The sequence below is a fragment of the Calonectris borealis genome, chromosome Z, assembly GCF_964195595.1.
Source record: "Calonectris borealis chromosome Z, bCalBor7.hap1.2, whole genome shotgun sequence".
In the NCBI taxonomy this organism is placed as follows: Eukaryota; Metazoa; Chordata; class Aves; order Procellariiformes; family Procellariidae; genus Calonectris; species Calonectris borealis.
This window is the reverse complement of record NC_134352.1, coordinates 67,403,813-67,431,469: the sequence shown is the minus strand read 5'-3', so window position 1 is coordinate 67,431,469 and position 27,657 is coordinate 67,403,813. Positions and strand designations below refer to the sequence as shown.

The 27,657-nt window shown below is 41.8% G+C and overlaps 1 protein-coding gene across 2 annotated transcripts in view; it reads left to right on the top strand.

The window, feature by feature from the left end:
- The first annotated feature begins 1,384 nt into the window (after positions 1-1,384).
- The window catches only part of IL31RA (interleukin 31 receptor A), a 45,832-nt gene continuing 19,559 nt past the window's right edge, over positions 1,385-27,657 (top strand). Inside the window, exons 1-7 of one of the 2 annotated variants that reach the window (XM_075138357.1) lie at positions 1,385-1,458; positions 1,894-1,929; positions 19,585-19,666; positions 21,716-22,012; positions 23,372-23,492; positions 25,580-25,761; positions 27,161-27,312. In XM_075138357.1, coding sequence (XP_074994458.1) covers positions 19,615-19,666; positions 21,716-22,012; positions 23,372-23,492; positions 25,580-25,761; positions 27,161-27,312 — 804 coding nt within the window. In that variant the 5' untranslated portion in view covers positions 1,385-1,458; positions 1,894-1,929; positions 19,585-19,614. Of the gene's footprint in view, positions 1,459-1,893; positions 1,930-19,584; positions 19,667-21,715; positions 22,013-23,371; positions 24,429-25,579; positions 25,762-27,160; positions 27,313-27,657 lie in introns of those variants that run through there. The other variant, XM_075138356.1, reaches the window with a different exon arrangement.

Genomic DNA, 27,657 nt, shown 5'->3' with positions numbered 1-27,657 from the left:
CTTGCCTGTGACACTAGTGTAGGATAAACACATTTATCCTATTCAGGATCTCTTCCTGAATTGGGGCCAAGACCTCTGGATGACATCTGTATTGATTAAGATATTAAAATGCCGTATTTGCTCTTTGAGAGTATCCACTTAGAAAGGACTGTCAGTGCTTAGTAAGAGGCATATTACTGGAGACTTTGGATTTCCATTTGCTAACTTCACAGTATCCCTCTTAATTGCAATATTCATTCTAATTCTCATTCCTTTTATTCCTTTTTACATTGCTGATGGCTGCATCTTTCTTCTAAGTCATTAACTGGAATAAATTTGTGTCGTGGCTTAACCCCAGCCGGCAACTAGACACCACACAGCCCCTCGCTCACTCCCCCTCAGTGGGATGGGGGAGAGAATCGGAAGGGTAAAAGTGAGAAAACTCGTGGGTTGAGATAAAGACAGTTTAATAGGTAAAGCAAAAGCTGGCATGCAAGCAAAGCAAAACAAGGAATTCATTCACATTCCCATCAGCAGGCAGGTGTTTCGCAGTCTCCAGGAGATCAGGGCTCCATCACACGTAATGGTTACGGTGTGATGGTAAATGGTTGGGAAGACAAATGCCATCATTCCAAATGTCCCCCCCATTCATTCTTCTTCCCCCAGCTTTATATACTGAGCGTGATGTTATATGGTATGGAATACCGCCTTGGCCAGTTTGGGTTAGCTGTCATGGCTGTGCGCCCTCCCAGCTTCTTGTGTACCCGGCGGAGCTTGGGAAGCTGAAAAAGTCCTTGACTTGGTGTAAGCACTGCTTAGCAACAACTAAAACATCAGTGTGTTATCAACATTCTTCTCATGCTAAATCCAAAACACAGCACTATTCCAGCTACTAGGAAGAAAATTTACTCTATCCCAGCTAAAACCAGGGCGATTTGTGAGCTTTAAAAGGGATCATAACTTCAGTTGTTTCTCTCACAGTGCTGATGCCCTAAGTAATGCCTGAGGTACATTGGTACTGTGAGCGTTCCTTGGTGACAGCTGTTACCTAATTCGCTTGTTTCACTGTGCATGTTTATGCAATTTAAAGACATTGTTAAATGGACTCATCTGCATCAAAATTTTGCTGTGTACATCATTAAGTAGACGACTACTTAATGCCCTTTGAAAGTACTGTGAGATTGTGCCGATGCACCCTAAAATCTACAGTGTGGGAGTTGCAGGCTGTCGCTTTGCTGGGGACAGCAAGGTTGGGTCAGCACCCGCGTCACCCCCGTCGCCGGCTGGCTGTCAGCACCCGCCTGCGCCCCGCGCCTCTGCGTCCTGCGGCCGCCGGCTGGAGCCCCGCCCGGCAGGTGGGGTCGCCGCGGCGGGCGGAGTGTGCGAGGGGCGGGCGGGAGGCGGCCCGGCGGCCTTGCCCCAGCCCCCCGCGCGGCCGTGCTTCAGCCCCCGCGGCCTCGGGCACGGCGGCAGGCAGCGGTAAGGGGTACGGCGGCGCGGCGGAGTCGGGGCGGGGGGGGAGGGGGAGGGTGGGCGCGTTGGAGGCTTCGCCCGTCGGTCCCGCGCGGGTCCCCGAGGCGGTGGCTCAGCGGGACTGTTGGGGCTGTGCTGCCCCCGCCCCGCCGGCCCTTTTCGGGGGGCTCCCGCAGCCGGGGAAGGCAGGGCATCCGCCCTCGGCAGACCCCGCGGCGGCATTTCTGTCCCCCGGGCACTGTTTGCCGCCGGCGGCGGGGCTCGGCGCCGGTGAGGGTGAGGGGGCGCGCCGGTGCGGAGGCAGCCGGAGTCGGGGGCAGTCCGACCGCTCCCCGTCAGTCCTGGTGCCGGGGGCGGTGGTTCCTGTCCTTCAGAGTTACAGGAAAAAGCGTTACTTGTGCAGAGCCTGGTAACTTCCTATTTTGTTACATCCCTTCGCAGTCGCCTGTTGAGCGAAACGCCCGTTCTGCAGCTGCGGTAAGTGAAAAGCTGTTCCTTAGCAGAAGTCCCTCTGCTCATTTTTGTTAATATGGAGCGTGGAAAAATGTGAAGTTCTTCCCCGGAGTATTACTCGAGTGGATCTTTACCAGCAATGATGCGTCCTTGCATTCACATCTCTCCAGATGCTCATCGCAGACTTGAGGCAGTGCACGCTTCTATGTCTCTCCAGGCCAAGCAATTCCTTTCAGTTTCTTTCAAGTCCATGAGACAGTAAGAATTGAAACTTCCTATTTAGCTGATGGCTCTTTTTTGCGAAGAATATAATACAGATGCTTGACAGTAGTTTTCTTTGTGTGTGCAATGGCAAGAGTTAGTTCTCAAAATGTCTGCATCAAAGGCAGTAAAAGCTCTTTCCTAACTGCTGGCTGCTTAAATTGTTTGTATTCATTCAGATTTTCTCAAAGTGGTGTATCAGATTTAAATACACTGGCCCCATGCGTCTTCTATGCTTGCACAGTTTCTGCCACCTGGGAAAAAATAATTTTGTAGTATGTATGTGTACACATCTGTCATCATACACATCACCTACGTGCACTCACACTTACATTGGGGAAGCTGCACTGAACTCATCTATAATGGACTGTGTGACTGCTGTCTTTTGAAAAGGATTGTCTAAAATAGTTGAAATCCAACTTCTCGCCTCTATCTGTGAATTAAGACACTGGGTAAGGGAGTGTTTTCATGCTTGAAGAAAGCTTCGTGTACTGGGCAAAAGAATGGAGTGGTGAGTTCAGATTGTTCTGTCAGCGGCTAATCGGTAACAAAACAGGTCTCAAAAGGGATAAAAATGGGGGGAAAAAAGTTTTAGGTTTATATCATAGAGGTTGCAGTATTGAATGTTAAAGGTCTTGATTCTTCTATAATCATGTAAGTCTGGCAATTTTTGCATTATTTGGTGCTTGTAGGGAACGTTTTCAATTAAAAAATGCTGTACTGGGAGATCTCAAAATGTAGCTGTTTCTAGCAGGTCCCATGGAGCCTGGTTTCACACTCCTGTGCCATGTTTCAGCTAGCAGTTTTGACTAAGGTATAAAAATATTGTTAGTATAGTTTACAGTGTAGGTAGTAAACAAAAGAAAACCAGGGTATATAACCTTTATGAAATGATCTGAATTAGCAGGGTGATATGGGAATTGTCTTATGCAGGTCAACACCAAGATAAATATATTTAAGAATAAAGAGGATGCTCAACACTACAAAAAACTCTTGGAAAGTAGTAACGTAAAGACCGTTTTAGATGACTGTCTTCTTTTGGGGAAAAAAAGGGCTAACGTTCTGCTTAGGTGTACAGTAATAGGAATAGCAGGTAAGTGTCTGGTATGATTTTATGTTCCTATAACAAGGTACATGAGGTGTTTAGCACCCAGCAGTGAAAGGTGAAGGTTAGCTGTGCAGAGGCTTCCCTGTCATGTTATACATGTACTGCGTTAGTGCAATGGAGACTGTAGCTCACTTCTGTAAATCTAGCTCTGACTATTCAGATATTGTGTCCACAATTCAGGAAGGGTGTGAAATACTGGCGAACCTTCAAAAGAGAATATAAAAAAATAACCAAAGGAAATCGAAAACAAACCTTTTAAAGAGGACTTAATGTATGCTCTTTACATTTATATAAGGTTGAGATGAATATGGAGAAGGATATTTGGTAATGGGAGTGTAAGCAAGCTTCTTAATCACTGTGAAAAAGATGCGAGATGAAATGGTGTGTAGCTATTGTTTATATTCCAAACTGACTCCGAAAAGCAAGAATAAGTGATGCAAGAATAAGCGCAAAACTCACTATTAGCTGAGTCTGAGTTTATAATGTTTTCCAGAATATATGATTAAATCTCTTTTTCAGAAAGGTGTGTTATGTGAAGAGGTAAGCTGCGGGGTCACGGTCATCTTCTCCGAGTGATAAAGTATGAAAGTGAGGTTTTGCGCTCATTTTGATCTCTTTCCTTCTTGTGCCTGTGGGAGCACAGGATTACTTGCATTGCCCTCTGCGTTCTTGTAACACTTGCAGCACTATAGTAGGACAGGGTTTATAATTATATCCTGCGTTTTGGGACTGTAGCAGGTTCCCTGAACAGTTGGGGGAAGTTTTGATTTGCTTTCTTGTGAAACACAGTTTGCTAACATTATTTAAGTGGATGTGTGTTTTACTCTGCAACATCTGGAATTGGTCGTAGTTTAAGAGGCAAGGCTGAACAAGATGAACTAATGCTCTGAAGTAGTACAGAAAATCTTCCTTCTGATTTTCTGACAGGTGTGTATTCTGTACAAACCTCAGGTTAAAACCACCCAAATCCGGCAACTGTAAGAGATTTGGATCTGGCCACCCTCTCTCAATGAGAATTCTACGTTTCTTTAAAGCTCAGTGCATGGATCCTCCTGCCCTGACCATCTGTTTTTCTCACGAAGTTGCTTACCGTGGCAAGCAGGTAACAAGAGGCATCTTGTTTTCCACCTTTGTTTGAGTGACTCTGCTCAAGCGTGGGGCACAAAGGCAACCATCCTATCTAATAATGCTAACTGAAAACGTCTGACACAAACTATTCTCTCAAAGTAGACTCTTGTAGGCAAAATAGACTTTGTAGTCCCTCAAACACAGCCTAAGAAGAAAGCTCCAAGACCAGACCTGTACATGAAGCCTGTTTAAGCCTTAGCTTGACTGTTCGTTCTTTCTCAGTGAAAAAAGAACAAGGAATGACAGTGCCAGTATAAAAGCTGCAGTTCTCTCTGGTAGTATCACCAGCATTCAATTCTAGTGATACTGGTGGCCTGGCCTTTCTTTTAGTAAGCATTATCAAATCATGTAGTTAAAATTTAAAAAGTGACCAATATGTAAAAATAAAGAAATTAAATCTTGTTTTGTGTTTGTAGCTTTAAGCTTTTTCCTTAAAAATTAACTTTTTATTATGAGGTATAATATTTTAATTAGCAACCAAATACTTGTTTTGCAGCTTTTTTATCTAGCTGAGCATTTTATACCTTAGGGTATATCTAGAGGCTTATCTGTTATGCTTGTTCAGAGAATAATGAATTTTATTCTATTTACTAGAGATGGATTGATTATTTTTCTGTATTAGTATCAAGCTGTATTTAGGTAAAAATTGGAATTTAAATACAAGGTACTGCATTTTATATTAAAATGTATTAATATTCAATATGCTGTTAAATATTGTTCTATAACAAAAGAAAGGGTTTATCAAAACACATTTTGTATCTGTGACTGTAGGGTATACTAAACAAAATAACTGTTATCAGCAGTTATTAACTGAATTGACCTTTCCTGGTCACGATGTCCTTCAGGATTTTAGAACAAAAGTACCTTATCCTTTTTTGCTTATTTTTCTTTTTTAGAGGAAAGAGGAAAGAGGAAAGAGGAAAACGGCTTTCCTGCTTTTTCAGTTTCCAGTGGATTTGCAGCTTTTAAATTAACAAGTCATTCAACTTGATGAATACAGCCTTTGTTTCTATTTTTTTTTTTGCCCACTATGGCATTTTTAGAACAAGTTTCTGTGGTCAAAAGTTAGCACAGCATTTCAAGGGGCTCTGCTCCACGCTGCTCCTTCAGATGTGTCTGTAAGCTTAGTGGTTTCTGTTTTCTCAATAAATATGTATTATTTGAATTTATTTAATTTAAGTGATCCTAATTATGATAGCATTATGTTTTAAGGTAGGCTGTCATAATTTCAAATTTAAATAGGTTTATTTTTCAAAAGAAAACGCACCGAAGTCCTGTTTAAATCAAGTTCTATTTAAATGTTAAAATTTTAAATCTTATTCATCCTGGTCTGAAGTTCAGCTGACTATTTTTAGCTCAGTTAAGGACTGTGGGTTATGAAACCAGTGTGCTCAGGATCTTTCACTACAGTGTCTGTCATTTTTCCCATGGATGAGCTTGTCAGTGCATGATTTGTAGGGATTAGAGAGTTGGGAAAAGCCATTAGCTGTCCCTCGCATTTACTTCTTCCTCCCGTATGTTTGCATGTCATTCTCCTCTCTGACCTATGTACAGAAACCTCCGTTTTTCTTCTTCTGATGTTCACTGGTACTCGCCCTTGATGGAATCCTGACCAATCCTGGAAACTGATGCTTCTACACCCTGTCATCTAGGAAGGAGACTGAAGTTCATATTTGGATCGTTTGCCTGAAATGTCCTCTTTCCTTCTAGGATTTCTGTAAATGTGGATGGATTTGAATCTTGGAGTTCTAAAAAACCGGTGGTTATGGCTTTTCCAGTTGCATCTGTGCATAACGTTGCAGTCAGGTGGCCCAGTGTGGCCGAGCGTGGGCTCCTGGCATTCAGCATTGGCTGGTCTCGTATAGGGCAAGGTCTGTCCTTCCATATGGTAGCTGGCATGGCAAAGCTGTAGCAATTGCTACTAAAGACTAAATAAAATACAGCAATGGTTATTCAGCTTCTTTCCTCTTTCATAGTTGTTAGAAGAGTGTCGGACTTAGTAGGAAATGATGCCCTATCAGGTTCCAGCAAAGATGTTAGAAATTCTTGAAGATGACTGGGCTTATGTTTTATATAGGCTAAAGGCATACTGCCTTTCCATTTATAGATGTACCATGTTCTTTATTCATGGTATAACTGCATGCAGAAGTATGTGTTTGTGTAGTTAAAAACAATCTTAGAATTGGATCTGAATGGAAAAAGCTTTCCTGTCCCAAAATGGGGGAGAAGGGTGATTAAGAAATAGTCCTAAATAGAGTATGGGGAAAAGTTACTTTGGATAATTTTTTCCTCTGACTTCTTTAAATTTTTAAACCATAGGTCTTGAAAACCACTTAAATTTCAAAATGAAAATGTAAGACCAGAGGTTTTGATATTGAGAAAGCCTTGTTTCCTCAACTGTGTTACACAATTTTCTATTTATTTTATGAGACCTTTGTTGAGATTGCCCCTTCCTCCAAGAAGTCTGGCTTTGGTGAATCAGTTTTTTAAATAGTTGAAGAAGACAGTTCTGTTCATGCTATTTGCTTAGTCATCAGAATTTAGCTTTTATAGGTGTCTTTAAGTGAAGCACTTCTGAATTTATGATGTGACTTTCATTCAGGAATGTTCTTCCATCATTTCTACATGCGCGATCTCTTAAGTAAACAGCCAAAGAGCTATTTAGTCACAAATCAGTATAGTGACAACGACGTAAGACATGAGCATGGTTGTAACCTTCTGAGTCACTACCCTGGTCTCTGACATTGTATTAACTAGCAGCTGGCATGTCAAATAACCGACTGCTAATTGGTGTTGGAGAAAGCGGAAGGAGAAGCAACATAGCATCAGGACTGAACCAAATTAACATCTCAGAGCTAGGAAGAAATGTCACAGAGGTCTCTCCCCCCAGTCCTCTCCTCTATTTCACCAACTCAGATGCCTGTCAAATCGTGTAGCAAGTTGCTTACATTTGCTAACGTAGCACAAATACATTTTTTGCTTAGTTTTCTGCTATTTTATCAAGTGGAAGTGACTTACTGTGTGATGAGCACTAGAGGTGCACTAGAAGAGGGGGAAAAGGTAGGTATGGGTACAGAACAAAGAGCGCTTACTGAGTGTGGATGGGATCTTTGGCTGTTTAAGCTTTCTGGTGAGCATGTGGAACTAGAATTTTTCAAAGGCTTGTAACTTGCCGTCGCGGCCAGATTTGCCATGCCTGATCTTTTAGTGCTGTGCTCCGCTGTGGTGGGATACGTTGTGGTGGAATATGTGGTGGTATGTGGTATTTTTGGCACAAGCATAATTCAGAAATGTTTTCATGATTTCCCAATGCTTTTGAGTTCCAGTTCCTTGCTAAAAAAGTGTGGGATTGCTGGAGCTAGTCAAAGGAATACAATAAAAAAAAAGTTTTCCTTATTCTTGGAAATAGCTGAACTACTTTGGCTGAAATGCAGCCTCTTCTGTCTCATATCCCCTCAAAAACAGTGAACCAGCATATGTAGAATAGCAGCAGAAACTGTTAGAGCTTTGCCAAGTTGTAAGCAAAGAAAGACAGTGGGAAGTATTTGATAAACTTAATAGGCTTTTTCCTGTTTTCCTTTTTTTTTTTTCTTTTTTATATAGCAGACTGTTCTTCATCTCCCTGCTAGAGTTTTTGCACCCTTTGAAGTGTTCTATGCTTTAACCAAGGCTGTGGTTCTGGCTCATACTCTCTTTTCATTTTTCTCACAAACTCTCAGCAAAGTTCTATAAAATAATTTCATTTCCAGAAGAAGGGTAGCTGCTACCAGATGAAGTCATAAAGTGTCCATGTCAACTCATGGTTGCTTTTTTTGCACCGGATCTGCTATTGAAATGGACTGTGAATTTTATTAAAAACATTTCATAGATTGATTCTTTCCTAGGCTGGAAGGGACTTTGCATATCCTACTTGGGGAGAACCCTGATCTTCGTTTTGTTCTTGGTATTAGCTGACTTTTTTTTTTTTTCCGAGTAGTCCACGAGGTAGGAAAACCTATTAGCAGTTTTTACTTAGAGCAGTGTAATCAATTTCAGTATTGACAGCTGCTTTGTGGTGACACTGCTTTTCTTTCTTTTTGCTTGATTCTTTTATAGTTGCATATGTTTGAAATGATGCTGCTGCCTATATGATCTGGAAGCAGTTGTTTCTTGACATACTGTTATCTAATCGTACAGCAACTTTTACTGTTTTTTGTTACTGTGTAGTTATGTTTGGTGAATCTAAGGAAGAAGTCAATCACTAGGGAAAATTCTTTAATTAGTCACGGCCATAATATGTAAACCTTATATTCCATGGTTGATGCAGACAAGTGGAAAGCCTGTGTTTTGAAGTATCGGTTTTATTTCATGAAGTGTTTACAATACAGAATATGCACTCAGCTTTTATTACATGTTGCTAGCTACAGAAAAGAAAGAATAGAACTTTATTATTTATGTTAAGTGCCGTAAGCTCTTTCCTGTAAACAGTTGTGTGTATGCTTATCTTCACATGCCATACAGAGGATTTGGTATTCTTGTGAATGAGTGTATCCTCCAAGAGTAAAGCCATATTCATAGAGCTGTTGCAAAAACATTTTATTTGACTAATAAAATTATTTACTTTTTAAAGCTTTAAAAAAAATGCCAGGGTAACATCTGTAACTCATTATTGGTTTGTCTTTGGCTTACCATTCCTCCTCTGTCAGATAGTTTTGATTAGGCACATCATCTTATAGTTCTCTTGGTTATTTTGCTTGGTTTTGTTGATGATGATAATCATCTCTGAAGCATATTGGTTTTCTGCAACCACTAGTCTAGCTAATGAAGTACTGACTACATCAGTGTTTACCAGAGCTGTATAGCAGTCATTGGTGTGTGTTCCCATGAAGTTGGCAAAGCTTTTTTTAGAGTCATCATTATAATTTTTCTTTATTTTTGAATGGAAGGTAGTTTTCTTGTAGCCATGACTTTGGGAGTGATTTTTTTACTTGGGTATCTTTCTTAAACTTTAAAAAATATAATAAGAATAAATATACACTTTAGTGCTTACGAAATATATTCTTAGCTCTAACAGAGTGGAACTTCTAGTATCTCATCAACATTGCTATAGACTATATTAATTCTCAAATTTAGAAATAACTATCTAAATGTTTTAAATCTGCATCTATTTTTAATTCTGCACCTACTGGTACAGAATACTTGGAACAATTGCTTAAGGTTCTTTGTTTTTATTGCCACCAATAGTGTCGTCTTTACTGGTTTGAGAACAAGAACTTACACCCCAGATAATTAAAGTAGTAATAGATTCTTTTTTTGTAATTGCTTTGTTTTTTGTTGGTATGCATCTTGCTACAGCTGTATTTTAGGAGTGTGTCACTGTCCCTCATTTCTCTTTTTATCTGTCGTGGTTTAACCTGGCAGGCAGCCAAATACCACGCAGCTGCTCACTCACTCCCCCCGCCCCCCCCAGTGGGACGGGGAGAGAATCGGAAGCGTAAGAGTGAGAAAAACTCGTGGGCTGAGATAAAGACAGTTTAATAGAACAGAAAAGGGAAAATAATGATAATAAATAATGATGGAATGTACAAAATGAGTGATGCACAATGCAATTGCTCACCACCCGCGCTGACTGATAAGCAAGTAGCGATCGGTACTTCCTGGATCACGCCTACCCTTCATATACTGAGCATGACATCACATGGTATGGAATACCCCGTTAGCCAGCCGGGCTGGCTGTCCTGATTATGTTCCCTCCCACCTTGTGTACCTAGCTCAGTCAGTAGGCACGGGAGCTGTCCTTGGACTAGGAGGGCACTTAGCAACAACTGAAAACATCAGTGTGTTATCAACATTCTCCTCATACTGAATCCAAAACACAGCACTAGGAAGAAATTTAACCCTATCCCAGCCGAAACCGGGACAGTATCCACCCCTTATTCCATACCATTTACGTTATGCTTAGGTCTCACATTTTTCGATACATTTCAGTTAATCACCACTATCTTTTTTATATATATACATATATAATACATATACATACATATATACATATAATACATATACATACATAAATATATACAAATGTCCATTGAGTTCATTTAGTCCACGACTTTGGGCTCCATCTGTCATAACAGTCTTTCAGGGCCAGAAAAATGGTGTGTGTTGTTGGGCTGTTGCATCCTGAAGCCAGTTCTCATTTCGGTACTGCTGCACTCGTTCAGTTCTATCATCGTTGCACTTTGCTCAGTTTCATCAGAGTTAGTTCATTCTTTGTTAATCTGGATGATTCTCACTGCTATACCATTGATAGCAACCATAGAAATAATGATATACAATATCATATAACAATTGACATCATAAAATTCAGTTCATTGGCTATTTTCACCCAAAATCAAATCCCCTTGAGGTACACACTGGACGTGCCCATCCTTTCGCATCACCCACCAAGTGCACCCAGGTCCTTGAGCAAAAGCAATCCCATGGATGGGTTTTCCCTTGCCAGAGGCAGGAGTAACCCAGACTGTCTTCCCCAGCATATTCCTTATGTGCACGACAGGGACTTTATCTCCATCTACAGTACGTAAGAGTCTTGATTGGGCAGGGCCAGCTCGATTAACAGACCCCCTACTGTTGACTAACTAGGTGGCTTTTGCTAAATGTGTGTCCCAATGCTTGAATGTCCCACCACCCATTGCTCTCAGCGTAGTCTTCAGCAGTCCATTGTATCGTTCGATTTTCCCGGAGACTGGTGCATGGTAGGGGATGTGATAGACCCACTCAATGCCATGCTCTTTGGCCCAGGTGTCTATGAGAGTGTTTCGGAAATGAGTCCCGTTGTCTGACTCAATTCTTTCTGGGGTGCCATGTCACCATAGGACTTGCTTTTCAAGGCCCAGGATGGTGTTCCGGGCAGTGGCATGGGGCACAGGGTGTGTTTCCAGCCATCCGGTGGTTGCTTCCACCATGGTGAGCACATAGCGCTTGCCGTGTTGGGTTTGTGGGAGTGTGATATAATCAATCTGCCAGGCCTCCCCATATTTATATTTCAACCATCGTTCTCCATACCAAAGAGGCCTTACTCGCTTGGCTTGTTTGATTGCAGCGCATGTTTCACATTCATGGATAACCTGTGCAGTAGCGTCCATGGTTAAGTCCACCCCTCGATCACGAACCCATCTATATGTTGCATCTCTTCCTTGATGGCCTGACGCGTCATGGGCCCACCGAGCTATAAATAATTCACCCTTATGTTGCCAGTCCAGATCCACCTGAGCCACTTCAATCTTAGCAGCCGGGTCCACCTGCTGGTTGTTTTGATGTTCTTCAGTGACCCGGCTCTTGGGCACGTGAGCATCTACATGACGTACTTTTACAGTCAGGTTCTCTACTCGGGCAGCAATATCTTGCCACAATGCGGCAGCCCAGATGGGTTTACCTCTGCGCTGCCAGTTGTTCTGCTTCCACTGCTGCAACCACCACACAGGGCATTTGCCACCATCCATGAGTCAGTATAGAGATAAAGTACTGGCCATTTTTCTCGTTCAGCAATGTCCAAGGCCAGCTGCATGGCTTTCACCTCTGCAAACTGGCTCGATTCACCTTCTCCTTCAGCAGTTTCTGCAACTTGGCATATAGGACTCCATACCGCAGCTTTCCATCTCCGATGTTTTCCCACAAGGCGACAGGACCCATCAGTGAACAGGGCATATTGCTTCTCGTTTTCTGGTAGTTTATTATACAGTGGGGCTTCTTCAGCACGTGTCACCTTCTCCTCTGGGGATATGCCAAAATCTTTGCCTTCTGGCCAGTTCGTGATCACCTCCAAGATTCCTGGGCGACTGGGGTTTCCTATTCGGGCCCACGTAGCATCGGTTGCCTGATGTGTAGAGGGGACCCTCCCCTTGAACATCCAGCCCAGCACCGGCAGTCGGGGTGCCAGGAGGAGCTGTGCTTCAGTACCAACCACTTCCGAAGCAGCTCGAACCCCTTCATATGCTGCCAATATCTCCTTCTCAGTTGGAGTGTAGCGGGCCTCGGATCCTCTGTATCCCCGACTCCAGAACCCTAAGGGTTGACCTCGAGTCTCCCCTGGTGCTTTCTGCCAGAGGCTCCAGGTAGGGCCATTCTCCCCGGCTGCATCTTGTCCTGCCCGGACTGGCCCAAGGGCTGCTGCCTGAACTATCTCCTGTTTAATTTGTTCAAAGGCTTGTGTTGCTCAGGGCCCCATTTGAAGTCGTTCTTCTTCCAAGTCACTTGATAGAGGGGGCTTACGATCTGACTGTAATCTGGAATATGCATTCTCCAAAAACCCACAACGCCTAAGAAAGCTTGTGTTTCCCTTTTGCTAGTTGGTGGGGACATGGCTGTTATTTTGTTGATCACATCCGTTGGGATCTGACGACGTCCATCTTGCCATTTTATTCCTAAAAACTGGATCTCCTGTGCAGGTCCCTTGACCTTACTTTGTTTTATAGCAAAACCGGCCTTCAGAAGGATTTGAATTCTTCTCTCCCCTTTCTCAAAAACTTCTTCTGCTGTGTTGCCCCATACAATGATGTCATCAATGTATTGCAGGTGTTCTGGAGCCTCACCCTGTTCCAGTGCGGTGTGGATCAGTCCATGGCAAATGGTAGGGCTGTGTTTCCACCCCTGGGGCAGTCGGTTCCAGGTGTACTGGACGCCCCTCCAAGTGAAAGCAAACTGTGGCCTGCAGTCTGCTGCCAAAGGGATTGAGAAGAACGCATTAGCGATATCAATGGTGGCGTACCACTTGGCTGCCTTTGACTCCAGTTCGTATTGAAGTTCTAGCATGTCCACCACAGCAGCACTCAGTGGCAGCATGACTCGTTCAGGCCACGGTAGTCTGCTGTTAGTCTCCACTCTCCATTGGACTTTCGCACTGGCCATATGGGACTGTTGAAGGGTGAGCGAGTCTTGCTGATCACTCCTTGGCTCTCCAGTCGACGAATCAGCTCATGGATGGGGATCAGGGAGTCTCGGTTGGTGCGGTATTGCCACTGGTGCACTGTTGTGGTAGCAATTGGTACCTGTTGTTCTTCAACCGTCAGCAACCCCACAACAGAAGGGTCCTCCAAGAGACCAGGCAAGGTGGACAGCTGTTTAATTTCCTCCGTCTCCAGGGCAGCTATACCAAAAGCCCACCGGTACCCTTTTGGGTCCTTGAAATACCCTCTCCTGAGGTAGTCTATGCCAAGGATGCACGGAGCCTCTGGGCCAGTCACAATGGGGTGCTTCTGCCACTCGTTCCCGGTTAGGCTCACTTCGGCCTCCAATGCAGTTAACTCTTGGGATCCCCCTGTCACTCCAGAAATACAAATGGGTTCTGCCCCTTTATAGCCTGATGGCATCAGGGTACACTGTGCACCGGTGTCTACGAGAGCCTTATACTCCTGTGGGTCTGATGTGCCAGGCCATCGAATCCACACAGTCCAGTAAACCCGGTTGTCCCTTTCCTCCACCTGGCTGGAGGCAGGGCCCCTCTAGTCCTGGTCATAGTATCCGCTTCTCACTTCTTGCAAACGTGAGTCAAGAATTTCTTCATTACAATCCAAAGTAAGATCAGCCCTTCTACTCTGTCTGGGGAACTGTTCACTGGAAACTGGACCGTTGTGAGACAGGGTTTTCCTGACAACTGGAGCAGCATTTTTCCTGGGAGAACCCCCTTGTGTGATTGTTTTTCCTTGCAACTCACGTACCCATGCCTCTAGGATCAAGGTAGGTTTTCCATCCCACTGCCTCATATCCTCTCCCTGGATACCTCACGCAGGTAAAACCACAGGGTGCCCCGTGGTGTGTATTTTCGATATCCTCTCTCTTGAGGAGAAAAACGCTGACTCCTAATGGCTGAGATACTGGTCCGTACAGGTGGAGAATAGGACATATCCTCTTTGAGTTGCTGGACCTCCCAGGATAGTTTCTCCACAGCCGAGACAAGGGAGGAGGAGACAGTTTCCTCAAAATCCCGAAGTCTGCTAACTAAGACATCCACCGTTGGTGCTTCTTCCTCTGCCCAGGACAGTACTGCCAATGAACTGGCATACGATGCTGGTGCGCTCCGTACCAACTTCCGCCATGTGGGTTGCGTGCACTGGACGTCATCTGGATCTTTGGGTGTTTGGTTGTCGTCCAGGTCACTATAAACCACCTCCAGCACGCCTAGTTCTCTCAGGTACTGGATACCTCTCTCCATAGTGGTCCATTTGCCTAGGCGATATATAACATCTTCCTTGAAGGGATACCTTTCCTTCACGCCTGACAGCAGTCGCCTCCAGAGGCTGAGGACCTGTGTCCCTTTTCCAATTGCTTCGTCAATGCCTCCTTCCCTAGCAAGGGATCCCAGCTGTTTGGCCTCCTTCCCCTCTAATTCCAGGCTACTGGCCCCCAGCATCGGAGCAGCCAGGTAACAATGTGCTCGCCTGGATGACGGCTGAAATCTTTCCGCATATCTCGCAGCTCACTCAGGGATAGGGATCGGGTGGTTTCCGTCTCGTTTATGAGTTCTTCCTCTTCCTCCTCCTCTCCTTGTGATGGCCCTGCTCTTTCATCATCCCTTTCTAAACGACCTGACCTCTGCTTCCAAGATTTCCTCTTCTGTACAGGGGCAACGGATACCAGCAAGGGTTGGTCCTCTGGTTCAGCTGTAGTGCCTGTTGCTGGGGTTTGGGTAGCTGCAGTGCCTGTCGCGGGGGCTGGAGTAACTGTAGTGCCTGTTGCTGGAGCTTGAGTGGCTGCAGTGCTTGTCGCAGGGGTTGGAGAAGCTACGGTGACTGTTGCCGGGGTTTGAGTAGCCACAGGGGTTGTCGTGGGGTTTTGAGTAGCTACCGTGTCTGCTGCCGGGGTTGATCTCCCGCTGCCCACCGCCTCTGAGACTCGCCGCTCCGCCCGCCCTGACGAGGCAACGCCGTTTGCCCTCCCTCTTTTCTTGTTCCTGAGGGTTGATCTCTGGACAGTATTCCTGAATAGTTGTTTAACCCTAAACAAGGCCTGAACCACATTCAGGAGACATAGCAATATGAACATGCTTGTTTGAACATCCCAAGGATATTCAAAATTCTCAGGGAATATTGTGGACATCTTTGTGAAGAGGATAGAAGAAAAAGGAGTTTCTGACAATATGGAAGGGAAGATGAACAAGTGGGAGAAAGTGTCCCATCCTGTCTCCCCCTTAAATTCATTCTCTGAGGAGAAAAAAGTGCAATTACTAATAATTTCTAAGAGGTGGTTCCCAATCAGTACCGAGTACAGATACCAGATTAGACTTATGACCAATGATTTTATCACCTCATAAAACAGCAGCAAAATGATAATCTTGGCCCAGTTCCGACTGATGATAAACAGCACAAAAGGGAACACATACTGCAAGCAAGGTATTACATGACCCAACATTGAGAGCCAGCCCCACAACTTTGACAGCCAATACATCAACATTGTGACCAATCAATATAACGAATGCTTATAACAATTTTTCCTTAACACACTTTGGTCAGATCTATCGTTATCTCAACCCTTCGAGCCCCACGTTGGGCGCCAAAAAGGACTGTCGTGGTTTAACCTGGCAGGCAGCCAAATGCCACGCAGCCGCTCACTCACTCCCCCCGCCCCCCCAGTGGGAGGGGGAGAGAATCGGAAGGGTAAGAGTGAGAAAAACTCGTGGGTTGAGATAAAGACAGTTTAATAGAACAGAAAAGGGAAAATAATGATAATAAATAATGATGGAATGTACAAAATGAGTGATGCACAATGCAATTGCTCACCACCCGCGCTGACCGATAACCAAGTAGCGATCGGTACTTCCTGGATCACACCTACCATTCATATACTGAGCATGACGTCACATGGTATGGAATACCCCGTTGGCCAGCCGGGCTGGCTGTCCTGATTATGTTCCCTCCCACCTTGTGTACCTAGCTCAGTCAGTAGGCACGGGAGCTGTCCTTGGACTAGGAGGGCACTTAGCAACAACTGAAAACATCAGTGTGTTATCAACATTCTCCTCATACTAAATCCAAAACACAGCACTAGGAAGAAATTTAACCCTATCCCAGCTGAAACCGGGACATTATCCCATGTATCTTTTTCATTTTTTTCTCCTGTTTTCCACTGTCATAGCCTCAAAGTATCAAATACTTCCTGAGACAGACTGAAAAGAATATTTAAGATGAGTTCTGGCATTAACTGAGCACAAAGCATTTTTTAACTATAGTTTTCTCTTTTAGATTACTGTAAAACTTTATTTTGTAGCGAAACCAAGAAGTTTTTGTGGAGGGGACCATAACGTAGGGCAGGACCTTTCTGCCTATATCCCACCTATAGATCTCCATCCCAAGCAGTGACCTGCTGCACATCTGCTTCCTAGCATTGTCCGAACCTGTGGGAGGAGGAGATGCCTTGTTTGCTCTGAAAGCTGCTGGTGTACCTGCTCTAGGGAGATAGCACTTGCCTCCCACCAGGACCCCTCCTGAGATACAGGTTTGCATGGAGAGCTGAAATTCCAGCAGCTGCTCAGATAAATCTGAAAACCTAATGTGAAACAGGGATCCTAACTAACTGCAGCAATAGTAATGCCCACCTTTTGCGTATGAATGTAGTAGCTAGAGCTACTTGTCCAGTAAGTAGGAATATTGGGCCCTAGGCCCTCATCTGCTGAAGGGGATCTGAAACTTCTATTTTCTACAGGCACATCTCCTACTTACTAGCTGTCATGGTTTAACCCTAGCCAGCAACTAAACACCACACAGCCACTCGCTCACTCCCCCCGCCCTCTGGTGGGATGGGGGAGAGAATCGGGAGAGTAAAAGTGAGAAAACTTGTGGGTTGAGATAAAGACAGTTTAATAATTGAAATTAAATAAAATAAAATAGTAGTAATAGTAGTAGTAGTAATAATAATAATATAATATAATACAATATACAAGGCAAGTGATGCATGATGCAATTGCTCACCACCCACCGACTGATGCCCAGCCAGTTCCTGAGCAGCGATCGCTGGCCCGCGGCCAAGTCCCCCCAGTTTATATACTGAGCATGGTATGGTCATATGGTATGGAATACCCCATTAGCCAGTTTGGGTCAGCTGTCCTGGCTATGCTCCCTCCCAGCTTCTTGTGGAACTGGCAGAGCATGGGAACCTGAACTTGACTAGTGTAAGCACGACTTAGCAACAACTAAAACATCAGTGTGTTATCAACATTCTTCTCATGCTAAATCCAAAACACAGCACAGCTACTAGGAAGAAAATTAACTCTATCCCAGCCGAAACCAGGACACTAGCCAAAGGAGTAGTCTGGGTTGCAACATATTTTGCCCTTCATGTTGGAGTTGGGCTGCTTTACAGACAGGGGTTGTTACAGACAAGCTGATGAAGCGTGGGCTGGATGAGCAGACAGTGAGGTGGATTGAAAACTGGCTGAACAAATGGGCCCAGAGGGTAGTAATCAGTGGCACAAAGTCTAGTTGGAGACCAGTGACTAGTGGTGTACCCCAGGGATCTGTACTGGATCCAGTCCTGTTTATCAACTTCATTAATGATCTGGATGATGGGGCAGAGCATACCCTCAGCAAGTTTGCTGATGACACAAAACTGGGAGGAGTGGGTGATACGCCAGAGGGTTGTGCTGCCATCCAGAGGGACCTCGGCAAGCTGGAGATATGGGCTGCCAGGAACCCCATAAAGTTCAACAAGGAGAAGTGCCAAATCCTGCACCTGGGGAGGAACAACCCCAGACACCAGTATAGACAGGGGGCTGACCAGCTGGAGGGCAGCTTTGCAGAAAAGTCCCTGGGGGTCCTGGTGGAAACCAGGAAGAACATGAGCCAGCAATGTGCCCTTGTGGCAAAGAAAGCTAGAGGTATCCTGGGCTGCGTTAGGAGGAGTGTAACCAGCAGGTCAAGGGAGGTGGTCCTTCCCCTCTGCTCGGCACTGGTGAGGCCACACTTGGAGTACTGTGTCCAATTCTGGACTCCCCAGTACAAGAGAGACACGGGCATGCTGGAGAGAGTCCAATGAACAGCCACAATGATGATTAAGGGACTGGAGCATCTGTCGTATGGCAAAAGGCTGAGAGAGCTGGGACTATTCAACCTGGAGAAAAGAAGGCTCAGAGGGGATCTCATCAACATCTGAAGGGAAAGTGCAAAGAGGACAGAACCAGGCTGTTTCCAGTGGTGCCCAGTGACAGAACAAGAGGCAGTGGGCACAAACTGAAACACAGGAGGTTCCCTCTGAACATCAGGAAACACTATTTCACTGTGAGGGTGACTGAGCGCTGGAGCAGGTTGACCAGAGAGGTTGTGGACTTTCCGTCCTTGGAGATCTTCAAAAGCCGCCTGGACATGCTCCTGGCAACTGGCTCTGGGTGGCCATGCTTGGGCAGAGTGGTTGGACCAGATGACCTGCAGAGGTCCCTTCCAATCTCAACCACTCTCTGATTCTGTGAGTGATGACAGCAGTACTTGAGGCAAGCGGAGTGTTTGATTTCTGTCATTTTCCCCCTGGAACCCTAGATTCAGCTGTACCTTTAGAAGAAATAATTCTACTTCTTTGCTTTCCTCCTTCTTACCTCAGAGTTTTGGGTTTTTTTGGCTGCACAACAGTTCAGCTTCAAAGAGCAAGCGAGAGAGTGGTGCCTTCCCTTGCCTTTACAGAGTATCCTCAAGTCTGGTGCCAGGGGCACTTAGCTGGGATAAAAACAATGTGAATTCACCCTCTCTTGGGTGGATGATGACCTGGACTGTTGCCCGCTTCCTGAACAATTGCTTTGTTAGGTGGTGATACACAAGAGATGCAGATCATTCCTTCTCCTGCAACAGCCTTCCTTTTCAAAAGAATTCACTCTGCTAAATGAATCTGCTCAGAAGATGGCTAGTCAGGCTGGATTTCAAGTGGATGTAGATATATTTCTTACCAATTCTTTACACGGTCCTTGGAAGGTGAATCACTTAGGTGGGTTGGATTGCCCTCAAAGGATTTCAGGTGCACTTACCTCTCTCTTCTTTATAGGAAATGTGTACACGTACCTTAGGAAAACTGCGTCAAATTTCTCCCATAGTGCAGGAAAGTAACAGACAAAGCAATACCTAACGTGAACGCAAGCGAGAAATGCTGAATAGCATTATTAACTCTTATACAAATGCTTACAAAGTATTTTTACTTGAAGTATATATTTTTTTTTTATTTTATGACAGCATTTCCTGCCTATAGTTACTGAAAGGGAAATGTTCAACTGTTTGATTTGGATGTTCGTCCTGCTCTGCAGTTCTATAGCAGGTATGTTTCTTGATTATTAGCACCTGTCTTGCCATAAGAAAGTTTTCCAAAAGGTGACCTTCTCTAAATGAAATTTCGAAGAGTTCTGAAAATGAAAAAAATGTATTTTAAAAATAGAAGTTATTAGGTGATTGACTAAGTAGTGTACAGCATAGAGAGAAAAATTAATTTATGGCACTCTTGATGTCCTCTTGTGGAATGTTAATTGTGATTGTGATAGCTTGGATTTGTCTTCTTTTGTATTTAAAGTATTAAAAAAGAAGTATTTTAAAACTTACTTTGTTAACTGTTTCCCTGTTGCACAGGATATAGAAGGGGAACCTGCATCTGGAAGTCATGTTATAGTTCAATTCTTGTTGGGTTGTAAAGACTGGTAACTTTGGAGATCTGCTGATGGAACAAATTAATGTTTATGTAACACATGAACACTTAAAGTGCAGTTAATGTCTGCTGGTTTGGGGCTGTTTTAAGTCAAATATTACCTATTCAGAGATTCATGCAATGACTACTAATGTTCTCATTCCTAATTTTAAAAGTCACTAACAATGTGTGACTATTGATTTTTTTTTTTTCCCCCTTTTTTAATGTGGTAGTTCCACAGTCAGTTTAAGCCGGCACAGGTAACTCCTGAAGTTGGAAGAGCCAGTAGTTCCGCACTCCCTCCGCCTGTCATGTCCCTCTCCTTCTGCTGGGGTGTGTGTTTGTGTGGCTAGTTGTGAAGCATCTGATCTGGATGGAGAATGATGTTATTTTTTGCCAGGCTTTTATTTTTCGTCTGTATCAGTTTCCTTTTCGTTCACTGTGCAGGCGCTTCTTCTGGCATGCAAAGGGGATAACAGCAGTGAATGAGTGGCTGAGGATTTAAAATGCTTCTTGTGTCAACAGTGCCACTTTAAATTGATTAAGTTGAATAGTATAGGTTAGAATAGGAAATCACAAGGACAGATTGAAATAAGGACTTTGTGACAATAATTGAAAGTTCACCTACAATTTATTGCATACAACTTAACACACAACAGTAATTTATTATATAATGGTATTTGTGTCTTGAATTACTTGGGGATTACATGGAAGAAGAGTGCATATGTTTGTAGAAGCTTGAACAATATATGAAACAGTGCAGGTAATTGCTTACAACTGATAGACAGTAGAATTTGTGCAGTAGAGTGTAAAATAGCCATTAGTATGACTTTGAAACATAAACAAATTCCTTTGAAACAAAAAGGGCACAAAAAGAAACATAGAAAGCAATTTACAGTTAATACACCCAAAAAGGAGAGAATTACGAGAAAAGAGAGAAGAAAGTTTAATATTTGATTCACTTTCATTCCTACATTCTAGCAAAGAAATTCTACCTGTAAAAGTTGGGTTTTTTTTGTTTTATTTAACAGATTTATTTATGAAATTTGGCTTCAAGAAATAAGTAGCTGCAAAAAATAAACAGTTAACTCCTTGCAGGACTCTTAAGGGGTGATTCTTGCACTGTTTGGTAACTTTGTTGCGGAATTCATTCCTTCAGCCTGCTTCTATGTTTTCCTTTTACATGCATTTTGTATACCATTCCTGCACTGTATCTGGGAATATAATTCTATGAGGAATAAAAGTACTAATGAGATATTGAAATATATTGCAGCTTAGTTGTAAATTTTAAACTTAGCAGTTTGATGTATTTTCTGATACAGTAATTAGTAATGATGATAACTAAATGGTATGCATACCTTTTACATATAGGAATGTTTTTTAAAAACAGATTTAAAAGACAAGAGTCTCTTTTCCTCATTTTCAGCTATTAAAAAACACTTGAGTTGAAATTTCTCCATTATTTCTGGGAAGGTATAGAAACATCATTCTTGTATAATACCTATGGTAATATAGTAATTAATGTGAATTGAATTTCCGAACAGCAATATCTGATTTGAGCATTTTATTTGAACTCCATATGGAAAAAATCTAATTAAATGATCTGTAGACAACAAAATAAGTTATCATTTTTCCAGCTGGTATTTTAAAAGAAATTAGGTTATGTGATATCTTTGATTTTGTTTTTAGATGAAAACTCTATCAGAGATGCTGACATTTTTCCTTCATCTCCTGAAATTGAAAGGGGGTCCACCCTGAAACTATTTTGTATTCTCGGAAAACGCTACACACCTCACAGAAATGCAAGCCACATCATCTGGAAATTGAATCATGAATTGATTGCTCAGGAAAACTATAACATTGTGAACGAGACTGTATCTAGTATAACCATCCATAATTTCACTTACAGCAAAGCTCATGTGAAGTGTTTCACTAAGTACTTGGGCAAGGAACAACTTCTGGTTCACACTGAAGTTAAATCTGGCTGTAAGTAGAAGTGCAAAGAAATTAATTTTAACATGTTATAAAAACTTACTGTAAAAATTTGACTTTTAAAGCAACTATTTTTTTTTTTAGCTGTGGCGTTGTAAGACAGCTGTATTCAAGCATGTCCTTTTTTTCTGAAATAACACATGAAATTGCAGGCATTCCTTACTGACACTGGTTCATAACCTCTCTGACACTGACTCTTGGCCAGCTGAAGTGAGTGGAGGTTTTCTGTTAAATTCAGAGGGTACTCAGTCTGTCTCTGAGGTTATGTCTTTTGTCTAGCCTAGCCAACTTTAGCTTTCTCCAGGGAGGATTTCCTCTCTAATCCTCTGTTCCAAAGAAATTATAATTACAATCTCTTATGGAGAAGGTTACAGGATAAATATGTATACAAATTCTCTAATTTATTGAACAGATTAAGTCCAGATTATACTAACGTATGCCTGGGGGTCCCATTGTAGTAAAGAAGCAATAAACGGAGAAAAATACATCTGTGGAATAAAAATCAGTAGAAGGTATTGCCTGTCTGCAAAGTTTAGTGTGCCATAAGCTTGTCAGTAAAACAAAGATCTTTTGAGTGTTATATTAGGTGGGACAGAAAAGTACTATTTTGGAGAGAAAGCTTTTTCAACCAGTTTATTTCACTGGGCACTGTTCTCTTCCTTTCAACTCCAGTTTCTTCTATCGAGTGAAGAAGTCTGCCTTTAACAAAAAAGTCTTTGAGAGTGTTACGTTTTTATGGATGACTCCAGACTATAGAGATTGCAGAGGATTGTTTGCGCTATCTTGCTTATAAGATAAAGAGAGTCCAGAATTAGTGATCTCTTCACTAGATATGTTTCCCAGGAAGTTATCTTCTGCATTCTGAGGTCATGCACGCTCCTCAGATTAGGGGTTAGACATTCTGGGAAGGAACCAAGAGGAGTTTTTATCTTTCAGAGAGTGCCTTTTCCTGATCTTTTGTGCTGTTTCTTTGTTTTCCTCTTACTCTGTGGACTGGCCTTGAGCTACAGGCATGTTGCAGGGGGTATACTTAGAGGTTCAGGACAATGTATGTAGTGGTTTGATATAAGATAGGTAATGAGTTACTGTAAAAATACCTTCAGGCCCACTTAGTTGAGTACTTCTAAGAAGTAGTTGGATAAAACCTCCCTGTCTCCCCAGGGGAAGAAAGAGTGGTTTTGATTTTGGTTTTGTGAAGAGTTTTGAGGGCAGTAAGAAATTATAAAATGAAGTGCTATGCAAGACACTTAGTGAAGTTTGCCATAATCTGCTTTTTGACCAACAAAATCAGTTGTACATTAAAATTACTTATTTTTACTGGACATTTTTTTTTTTTAACCTTTGTCATTATAGTTCCACCGGACACACCAGGAAATATTTCCTGCATTTATTGCTTTGATACTAAACTTACCTGCACGTGGACTTCAGGAAGAGAAACAAATCTTATGACAAAGTATACTCTTTACCGAAAACTGTAAGTACAGGATGTATTGAGAACTGGGTTGCTGGGGTGAGATCACCAGCTCCCTTCCCCTCATATCCTGACTTCTGTTTACAGAAAACGTGGACACATCATGGAGTTCAGAGTCATGGCATTTCCTCAGTAAATTCAATTGTTTTGGGGTTGGTAATAGTTGAAAAAAGTTACAATCTGATACCTTTTTAGTACGCTGTATAAAGGAAATGAGCATTCTCAACTCAATATTCAGTAGACAGATGTTTACATCAGAATCGATATTCTTTTGTTTCCTTGAAGTAACATTACTAATTGGATCAAAAACTGAGTGAGCCTAGGTAAAAATGGAGAATGGAGGCACTTTGTGGGAGTGTTACCCAGCAACTTTCTGTGTAACTATCTATCCTCGTTTTGGATGGGTAAAAAAGATTGCTTCCTCCTCTACTTTAAACAATTCCCAGTTAAACCTATTAAAGCCCCTGTTATTCTGCTTGATACCAGTAGGGTTTAACCTAGGGACCTTTGGAGTCATAAGGTTTCAGTGAAAGAATCCAGTTAGTTGTCCTTTTTGAATTGCTCCCATCTGGGGATTTGTATTTACAAATTATGTAGTGTCATGCTTTTTAGTGTTTTTGTGACCCCATTATAGAAGCATAAATATTTGATTCTTTCAAATTCCGTTAAATTTTAAACATTGTTTAGGAGTTTACTTTTTCATGAGTTACTGTGAAAATGGTAAAATCAGTGTTGTTCCAAGACAGATCTCAGATACAATTTTGAAGGTCACAGATTTTGTCCCAAATATACTTGTCAATCTGTTCTTCATAATAGTGCTGCTTTTCTGCCTTATCAAGACTCTAGGTAATATGGTTTCATGAAGAGTTTTCTAAAATGTCTAAAATTATTCTTGAGAACTGGAAGGAATTCAGACTCCAAAGGAGACATTTTCTTATTGTAAGTTATGCTAGTGTATGGTATCTTTTTTATTTAAATGGTAGGGCAGAAAAACATCTTTAGTTTTATCTCCCATTTTCGCCTTCCACCTTCATGAGGTGGAACTTTCTTATTCCTTCTAGTGCTTCTACATTTTATAACTTAACTGAGTTTGTGAAACCATAAACTAGAACAGCTATTGAAAATAGGTTTCAGTATTGTTCCTTCCTGTACCAGCACAAATTCTTCTTTAACCGCACAGTGAATTGGATCACAGAACTATTTCCAGCAAAATCTAACCATGAATTTTAATCCAGATAACTCCCCAGCTGAGTTTACCATATGGCTACAAAAGCACTGGTACAAATGGCAGAGAGCTGTGGATGGAAACAAACAGCTATGCATGTTAGGGAAGGTGGGACTGCTTCCTTTCACAGCAGTGCAGGCTTACGCTAGCTTAAAAATGTTCATTTTTTGAGTTACACGGAAGATCTGCTTGCTTATTGCATAATATGAAATATTTAACACAGGCCTCATATATGAGTTTTTATTTGTTGAAGTTTCTCTGTGGGTCAGTAAAATGAAACAAATTTTGTTCGTTTTACATCCCATACTACTTACTATGAAAGTATGTGCTGTAAAGACAGCATATTATCAGTGTGTTCTTTCAAGAAAATCTGTTAAATTTCTCTTGCCTTGTAATAGCTTGGCAGTGGTACAATTTGGCTTTTCTTTTTTCTGTATTTAAAAGATGAATAAAGGTTTGTTATCAAACTAGCTATATCTATCTATCTTTTTAAAGGAGGTCTCGTGTGGAATTACGTGATTTCACTTCTCTCTGAGATTTTAATCAAAAATAATAATAGCATGTGGATCCCCTATTAAGGCATTTTTACTCTTCGTTACTGCTCCTGGAAAGTTATCTTACTAATTGCAATTAAAAAGAATTGAGTCTGTGCAGGCTATTTATATGCATTTGCAGGAGCAGTGCAATTAGGAAAGAGTATTCATTTGCACAAACATCATCTAAGGAGGTGTTCACTGGTAAAAATGTCCTGCATCCTCAAAAACATATAAATAATAATCAAATAGTAACCCAACAGTCATTTTGACTTATTCTAAGAAAATCCTCTAATTTATAACTCCTTTGATTTTTCTCTTTTGTTTTTCAGGATGACAGAAGGAAGGGTGACTCTTCCAAATACAATGGGCTCCTGCCAAAGCAAAACAGAGTCATGTTCATTTTATTATCCAGATACTCCATATAGTAGTTCCTTTTGTTTTCAGGTGAAAGCTGAAAATGTTTTGGGTGAAGTCTTATCAGATTGTGTTCCTATAGCTATGGAAAAAATAGGTAATTAAAAAAAAGAGTTAAATAAAGATAAAGCAGTGTATGTTGAGCTGACTGCACTCTCCCCAATTCTTTTTCTCTCCCTATAGCATACGGGTTAGAGAACTCTGAAACAAATCGTGTAATCAAAGTTGGTTTTCATAGAAGGAAATAATAAAAAAATAATTTTTCAATATAATAGTTTTGAAACAATTATTTGGGTTTCATTTGATTTTAAAGTGGTTTCAGTTTTGAAGTGCTATCTAATTTTAATTGTTAGCTAAAATTATGAAGTCTCTGAAATTAGATTTAGGGTTTAATAAAATGTTTCATCTTTCCCCATTTTTTTTTAATCAAAATTTGGATGCTTCCAATTTAGTTGAAGCAAGTCTCTTATTATGCTTTAATTGATGGTCGTTCTGTGTAAAATTCTTTAAACTGGTTGGTGGTACAGCAGCAATTTTCAGCAATTTCTTGGTCTTACCGAGAGGTGGTGAAAAATGATAGTGTGCTGTATTCAGACTATGAAACGTCTAACTACAACAATATTTTTTAAGCTAATGTCTGACGTATCCATTATCAATTACTAAGTTTTCAATTATTAGCAAGTAAAGGCCATATACTAAAACTTTTTGTCAAACTAAGTGGTACTTGGGCTGTACTTTTGTATTTTTGAGTGGTACTAGATGTCAGTGCAATATCTGCTGTAAATGAATAGTGATATTATTTCTCCAGGTCCGCCCATCATTTACTCTGCTGTTCTACTTTCTAGTTAGAAATGTTAAAAAAACACCTGTTCTGTGATTCCCGGGAGCAATAATAATATTTTGTCTACCTCTTCTCTCTTCATTTTGGTGTAGTTAATCAACAACCCTTTTAACAGTATTTTTGCTGCAGCACTCCGTCAGCTCCAGCCATACGCTGCTTTACTCCCTGTGTTCAGACCTGCTGTGGCTCCTCATTACTTTCTACATCCTCTGTACCAGCCATCTCTTTTCTCAGTGCTAATCTATTCTTTTCCCATCGTCTCCTTCACACTTCTCTCCCCTTCAAATCCTTTCCAACTGAATTCTTCCCTGATCTGCAGTTTGGACTTGACTTTGGCATCCCAGCTCTGCTTTGTTTCTTTTCCCTGCTGTTGTCCTGAGTAGTATTCTGCAGTGCTGATACAGATGAAAGACATCTGCACATCTGTTTGAGAGCATGTTTGTCAGCATTAAATCAGTTATATGTGCAATCTTTGTTATAGATAACTTCCCATATGTAGAGTTATGTCCTTAAAATAGACCATCATGTGAATACTCTGATAGAAGGTACATTATTAGGATAATAATTAAACTTCTTGGAACACATATAGATGGAGAAATCCTGAACTTTTATAGAAGCATTTTCCCCTGTTAATCTTCTTGTTTCTCCATTCTAGAGAAATTTGAACCTCCTGAAATACTCTCAGTTAAAAAAATCACTGGTATAAGGCAGTTGCTTACAGTAACCTGGAAAATGCCTGAGAAGATTATCCCTTCACAAGATTTAATTTGCGAGGTTCAATACAGAAACTTGTATTCAAACTCTTCGGTAAGCTACGTAAATTTTCTTCTGAATGTTAGCTTCTTTGTGACTAATTTCTTAATATTATAGAAGGCTAAATAGAAAAAAGGCAACATGTAGTTGGAAATAATGATTAACACCTTGTTGTTTTAGTGGAGCATAATTAGATATGCGTTATCTTAAAATCATTGTTCTGTTGTCTAGAATTAATTGTTCTCTTCATTTTGGCCAATGTCTGTTTTGGCACATACCATACTTGGGAATATATTTCTGTGGAAGGCTAAGGGATGACCTTAGGCTAAAGGATTACACACACAGTCAGTCAAAATATTTTATTCTCCTGTCACGTTCTGGTGATGAAAACAGCATTTA